The sequence below is a fragment of the Eublepharis macularius genome, chromosome 12 (assembly GCF_028583425.1).
Source record: "Eublepharis macularius isolate TG4126 chromosome 12, MPM_Emac_v1.0, whole genome shotgun sequence".
NCBI classification, from domain to species: domain Eukaryota; kingdom Metazoa; phylum Chordata; class Lepidosauria; order Squamata; family Eublepharidae; genus Eublepharis; species Eublepharis macularius.
The window spans coordinates 43676421-43683410 of NC_072801.1; the positions used below are offsets into that span (position 1 = coordinate 43676421).

The 6990-nt window shown below is 42.2% G+C and overlaps 1 protein-coding gene across 2 annotated transcripts; it reads right to left on the reverse strand.

Moving 5' to 3' along the window:
* Positions 1-1514: 1514 nt before the first annotated feature.
* Positions 1515-4663, reverse strand: HOXB5 (homeobox B5). 2 transcript variants are annotated; one of them, XM_054993524.1, is made up of 3 exons: positions 4063-4663; positions 3259-3261; positions 1515-2713 (listed from the first exon to the last, which is right to left on the reverse strand). In XM_054993524.1, exons 1-3 carry the CDS (start codon positions 4661-4663, stop codon positions 2466-2468), a joined length of 852 nt encoding a protein of 283 aa, XP_054849499.1. In that variant the 3' UTR covers positions 1515-2465. The 2 variants fall into 2 exon arrangements, with proteins under 2 accessions (XP_054849499.1, XP_054849498.1); XM_054993523.1 differs by lacking the exon at positions 3259-3261.
* Positions 4664-6990: the final 2327 nt, after the last annotated feature.

Below are 6990 nucleotides of genomic sequence, written 5' to 3' on the forward strand. Positions count from 1 at the left end.
TGTCGTGGGCCACTCCGGGGTAGAACTGGGGCCTTACTTACTTACGATCTCAGTAAGTTTCCTTACAGAAGAAAGTTTGAGACTCAATGCCCTCCCCTCACCCCCTCCCTGCTCCCGCCTCCTCCCACTCTATAGCAATCTAGCCCTTTAAAAGTCATTTAAGCAGATAGTATTTCAAGAGAAACTTACGTTAAGGTTAGCAGCTTCTAAGTCCTCTTTGGAGTAAACACTGAATCGTCAGTGTTTCCTATCCCAGCTATGGAGAAGCCTTTATCTCGCCTGGAAAAGGCCTCTCCCATGTCTGCCCCCTTCCAAGCCAAACCAGGCAGTTAAAGTGTCACTTAACATTCTAGAGAATGTGAAATATATTGTACATTGTCAACTCCCCAAAACCATAAAACTAACTTTATGGACCTCACGTGACTTTTGAGAGCCAGTGAGGGGTATCTGGCTGAGGTCTGGGCGATTTTTACGATCTAACTTCTAGATAAAACCCTATCCATTTGACATCTTAATGTCACAGCCACTTTTGGTATACTTACTTACTTTGCTATGGGTAAAATATATGTGTGTGTGTGTGTGTGTGTGCCTGTGTGTGTATTCAAGGGAAGGCGAGAAAATGGGTTGTTTTGGAAAATGCCAACTCGCCTCCCATTCCTCTCCAAACCATTTAAGAAGTAACTAAAGAGTTTGGGGTAAGTTTATAAGACCAATTTTACTTCCTACCGGATAGACAGCTCTGAAGTATAACTGTAGAGTATCCGAAGCTATTTCTTAATGGTGGCGCTTGAGTTGTGGGGAGGGGGAGGGATCCCAGTTTAATTTTTAAAAAAGAAGAGGAGGAAGCAGCAGCAGCAGTCTTGGTGCAAAAACTGTGTTTAATATTATTTGTATTGAAACAAGGCTTAAAGTATCGCAGCTGTGATTTTCATGTTCAGTCGAAGTCAAGGGGATTTTTTTTAAAAAATAGAGAACATGTGTGCCCTGTTATATATTTTTATGTATATGCATTGATGTGTGTGAAGAGCTATATATAAACGATTCTGCCATGTATAACAGCATATGCTACTTAGCTCTGCAGTTTAGAACGCATGTTTGTTCCCTGTTTAAGAAAAAGTCTAGTTGTCCTCCAAATGGCTTGGTTTATGGAGGTTTCTAGGTTGCAGTCCTAAGCACGGTGACTTCGAAGTAAGTGCCATTGAAACAAATGGGTACTGGTTGCCGAGTAAACACGGGTCAGGGCTGGGGTGTAAAAGAAGGAAGCCAAGTTTGGGAAGAGGACAAGGGGCTGTTTTCTTTTACTTTGGGTTGTGTTTTGCTGCGCAACAGCAATACTGTCTGAAGCGAGATGTTGTAAGGTTAGGCAAAGGCCTTTAGGAGAACTTGGCTTCCGTCGTGTGAAGACAGGACTTTCGGTGGCTTTGAAGTGTATGAGATTAGGAGCGACTTGGGTGTTGCGACTTTCTAACGGTGCGGTATCAAGAAAATACAAAAGAAGGTGTGAAGGGTTTTTTTTTCCTGTCAGGAGTAACGTTTATTTGACTTCAAGTTAAGGCTACAATGCATACGAAAAGCGTCTTGGCAAAGATGAAACAGGCAGCTAGACTTGACGAATGCCATTTCAGATACACAGAACACGGAATTCACCCTGCCCACTAAAACTTCCTATTAGTCACTGCAGAAATATGTCTAGTATTTACAAACATTTTTTCAACATACTATGGTTGGTCCAATCGTATACCCTTTTAAAGTGAACTTCACCCACATTAAAAAAAAAGTCTCAGAACTGCCCTGAGATTCAAGGCAGGCCGGAAATATGGACCGAATCACAGACTGGACACTTTCAAAGACAGAAAGATACATGAGCTTATATATAGATATATTGTAATCTTCTTTTTTTTTAAAAAAAAAAAAACCTTTTTTTGTGGCTGATGTTTTAAAATTCTCCTCACATACAGGATGCTCCGACTCGAGAAAAAAAGGAAGAGATAGGAGTCTCTCCGAAAGCTATACACTTTTAAAAAGAACCCCTCTTCCCATTTCCTCAGTACATTATAAATAAGTTATAACATTTAAAAGAGCGCACATTTTTTTAAAAGGACAAAAATTAAAAACAAACATGCTAGCTTTTTCCAGAAAGCATCATTATAGCACGGACACAAACATTTAGAACACTTAGATCATTAAAGAAGCCTCTGGAAATAACTTCCTTCTTCTTTTTAATTTAAGGGGGAGGGATCGCAGCAAAGGACGCGGTCCTGGGATCGTAGTACCAAGGAAGATGTTCCATTACAAAAAACAAATCAAAACAAACCAAACCAACAGCAATGGGACTGGAAAGTGCTTCAGTTGGCCGTACTTGGAACTTTTCAAAGGACTGGCTGTTGCTTCTTTTGTTTTAAACTTTGCTGGCTTGTCCCCCCCCCCCACCTTCTCATGCCTTCATATGCCCTCCTTGGTGTAATTTATGGCTGAAAGGCGCTCCCACCAGACGCTAAACTCATACTTTTGAGTTTGTTATCTTTCTTCCACTTCATCCGCCTGTTTTGGAACCAGATTTTTATCTGTCTTTCGGAGAGACACAACGCGTGGGCTATTTCTATTCGCCTTCGGCGGGTGAGGTAGCGGTTAAAATGAAACTCCTTCTCCAGTTCCAGGGTCTGGTAGCGAGTGTACGCCGTCCGGGCTCGTTTACCATCCGGTCCAGTCATATCTGAATAATAATACAGGGACAACATTTGGGGTTCTGCTGGTCTCATTTTTATTTCTTTATTTGCGGCAGAGTCAGAACAATGGCACCCTTCGCATTTGTTTCAATGGCCCTTGGGAAGGGTGCTTGCAAAAAAGACCCCCCCCCACCGCAGCACACGTGCACACTTTCCTTTCCTCCCTAGAACCCTGTAACTATTCATCATTTTAATTTTCTAACTCCAGCCCTTAATTTCACCTAATTTTAGGTATAGCTTGGTCTGTCTGCCTCTTATCTTTCCCCCCTCCTGCATTCCATTCTCTTTATCATATCCCAAAACAAGTTTAGATCATCCACAGCTGGAGCCTATGCATGGTTTACTCGGAAGTAAGCCCCACTCATTCCACGGTACTTACTCCCAAGTAAGAGAACGCAAGACGGCAGCATTAGCATTTTAAGTCTGAAAACTCCGCTCTGTACATTTATGGATATACGTGGATCTAAACAGAGCAGCAGGCAGAAAGACAGGCTAGAGACTGCATAACTGATCCTTTCCCATCCCCTATAACTGTCTCTCCCCACCCCTAGATCATTGACACATTTCACTGGAAGCAAGTTCCAGAGAAATCTTCGGGGCTTGCTGTCGCCTAAATGTGCTTAGCATTGGCGTGCTAAGCCAGTCGATATTCACCCCCCCCTTCAAACTCGGCAACTCTAAATTCTCCTTTGAAATGTGGTCTTTCATTTCAGCGTGGGGGAAGGGAGGCAAAAAGAGTTTGCCATTATCCCCACATTGTCACCGCAGCCACTAAAATGTGTGTGAGTTGCGGGGGGGGGGGAGGTTGACAGACCCATCCGTGTCTAAAAGAGCAATATATAAATAAATATATATATATATATATATATATATATATATTAAAAGACGGCCCATTTCTTTCCTCCTCTCTACTTCCTATCATTATACACATTATACGCGTTATTATTATTATTATTATTATTATTATTATTATTATTATTATTATTATTATTATTATTATTATTATTATTATTATTATTATTACAACCTCCTGTCTCCTCACTCCGAGTTATCTCTTTTTAAAAAAGAGGATTTTAAAAAAACTACACTGGAATATGAAAATCTTTCAGAGTCGAGCATTTTTAAAAATTTTTTAAAGGTACTTTCTGATTGAAACCGGAAGAGAAGCAACCCAGAGCCCTGCGAAAGGTCTGGCCAGCGCCTGTGTTCTCTCCCCATCTCCCCTCCCCCTCCCCAATCTGCCCTGCCAAGTCCGTCTCCTGTCTATGTAAATCTGTACATCTCGCATCTGTACATACATGCAACCCCGAAATTTTTAAAAAAGGGAGCTTAGTACCATGGCTAATGTGAAGTTTTCGCATCCAGGGGAATATCTGTGGGCTCTGCCCTTCTGTGGCCGGCGTGGTCGTGGCGATGGAGTCTGTCTGGGCTCTGGCGACGCTGCTGTTGACTTGGGAGCTGCTCTCTTCGGTTCCCGAGGACGCGCTGGTTTCGTCTATCTCTGTAAAATTGGTGGCGTTGGCGGCGCTGGAGGAGGCAGCCTGGTCGGTGGGGGAAGACGAGGCAGCTTTGCCTCCATGGCTCTCGCCGTTGCTGCCGCTGTTGTTGTTCTTGCTGCTGCTGCTGGTGCAAGGGAGGGACTCGGGAGAGGACAAGGAGCAGCTAGACGCCTGTCTAAACCTGCTTTCTGGCGTGGCTTGGGCAGGGAAGGCGCGGGAGCTCTCCCCAACCGTTCCAAAGTGGCTGGAGGAGGAGGTCGAACGGCTGATGCTCAGATCCATCCCATTGTAGTTGTATCCACCGTAAGAGCCGGCGTGCATGTTGCCTGGATCTCTATAAGATCCGTTCATGGAACTGCTGGTCCCATAATTTAACAGCTGATAGTCTGGGGCATTAGGATAGCGTCCTGAGAACGAGTTTACAAAGTAAGAACTCATTTGGGTTGTATTTTGGAGGGCTTGATTTGTGGGGCTCGTGGTCGTTATAACCCCTGTGCTTGAGGATTTATGATGTATTAATGAATTATAGCGATGCACTGTACTTCGTTTTTGCTATGTATGCGGCCAAATATGGGGGTGGGGTGGGGGGTGCGTTTGGGAATCACGTGCTTTTGTTGACCAGTCGTAAATTCTCACTGATGACCTCAAGAGGCAATTCATGCTCTATGGTTACAAATAATGACGATCCGAGAATCGTTAGGCCCATGTCAACGCGCGGCTTCCAAAAGGGGGAGGAAAGGGGGGGAGGAATCAGAAAACCAGAGATTGCTCCATGTTGGCGGAGTGCGCCACCTACTGGGCAAAGGAAGAGTTAACAGGCATGGAGGTTAGCTCGCCCACCCTTTTTAAAAATAAGTAAAGCGCTCTGCTTCTGAATACTGTCTTTTATGGAAATAAAATGTTTCTCGCTTAAAAGTGTTGTTTCAGATTCTTTGTGTCTCTTTTCGTCTCTTTCTTCCTTTCTGAACAGGACGCGTCTCTCAAATTCAGCATGAAGCTTACCTCATTATGGGAGCTCTTTTGCAAATTATAATATTGTTGCTATTACTACACCAACTACATGTAAAAACAAATTCTTACTACTGTCTAGTACTACGACTAGTAATAAGATATTATTCCAAAACCTTTACAGTGTTGCTATTAGAAATGGTGCGGCAGGAAGGAGACTTTATCCTGATGAAAACTGGAATGCCAATTCTTTCCTTTCCTTTCCTTTCCTTCTTCCACTCACATTCTCCTGCTGTCTCTCTGAAGATCTTAACTCTCAAAATATCATCAACTTACTTTATTATTGTTCTTACTTCTTTGCACTACAGTATTACTACCATCACCACCACAGTACCCTCATTGTGTAGGTATTGGAAAGGAAAGAATCAGTCCCCTTTAGAACTCAGAGGTCGGTGGACTGACTCATAATGGGAGAAATCGTGTGTGGGAAATTGTAAATCTGTTGAGGATTGATACAAAGGAAAGAGATTTACACCTTTCATGGAAAATGCAGATAAATGTTTAGTAAGCAGTGATATCCTGCAAAAATGGGGCCAGATGGAGTCAAACCTTTACCTTTGTTCTGCACTTGAAATAAATCCCCCCCCCACACCTACTTATTTCAAGATAGTTAAGGAATTTCCAAAATCCTGCCTGCAACTCATTGGAAATTTTATGAGCCATATTGAATCTGACATATAATTATAATAATTATGGGCAATAAAAATAGTAGCAATAAGTGTCCTACTGCTGCGAGGCTTCTGCAGCAATTGATTTTAAAAGTGATTGTCATTAAAGTAGAAGGAGGGGTGGTGGTTTTGTACCTGTGTACTTGGGGCGGTTGAAGCAAAAGGCCAACTCATTCTCTGAGGATCTCGCCTATTTTACTCTCATTAAAAACACATTTAAGGAAATCTGGGCAGAGCATGGCAGGTCAGAATTACTTGCAGGTGGTTGGCCCCCAAAGAAGGAGAGACAAGGATAACTGGTGTAAAATTATATTATTTTTTAAGCATGCTGAAAATCATATCGTTATTGGTACAAGAGTCTGGAAAATGTTCTTTGTTCAGATACGGAAAAGCTTTTTTTCTTTTAGAAAGAGAGAGAGAGACAGAGAGGAAGAAAGAAGGAAGGAAGGAAGAAGGGAAAGATCTGAATGGCTGTACATTTAAAAATTGCTATTTGAAAGAGTCTAGCTGTATTTAAATTGTTCATTTATTTCCTTGCTGGAATAACCTTTCAGCTTCCTACATGGAAAGAATGAATAGAGTGGGTCGCATGTTAATTTAATTTGGGGGTTTGGGGGAGAATGGACTCAGAAGAAGGGGGGTCAAGTGTCTTGAAAAAGGCTATAGGCTAAATAAATGTTTGGTATCTTTTAGCAGATGTATGATGAGGAGGTGGCACAGAGTTTTGCCTGTTTCTTTGATTTATTACAGATGTGGGACTCCCCCATAACTCTTTTGTGTTGTAACAATTAAAAAAAACATTAACGCTAAACATATTAAAGCTAAACGTCACTTCTTGAGATACTTTTGTTGAAAAGGTCTTTCATTTCAGGTTAGTCTGAAGAGCTGGAGTGTGTGTGTGTGTGACCAAATTCATCTTTCATCTCTTAACTTCTGTAGAGTTGAAGGAATTTTTTGTCTGTTCAGAACTTCTAACACGGATTTCTTTTTTTAACAAAACAAAACTAGTCAGGTTTCAGCAGAAGTAAGGGCGGGGGAGTAAGGAAAACACACCCCAACATACGAACGTGGCCAGTGTTCTTCTCAACA

What these genes read in the sequence shown, in the direction of transcription:
- HOXB5 (XM_054993524.1), bottom strand. Translation starts at nt 4,663, where the DNA reads ATGAGTTCTTACTTTGTAAACTCGTTCTCAGGACGCTATCCTAATGCC.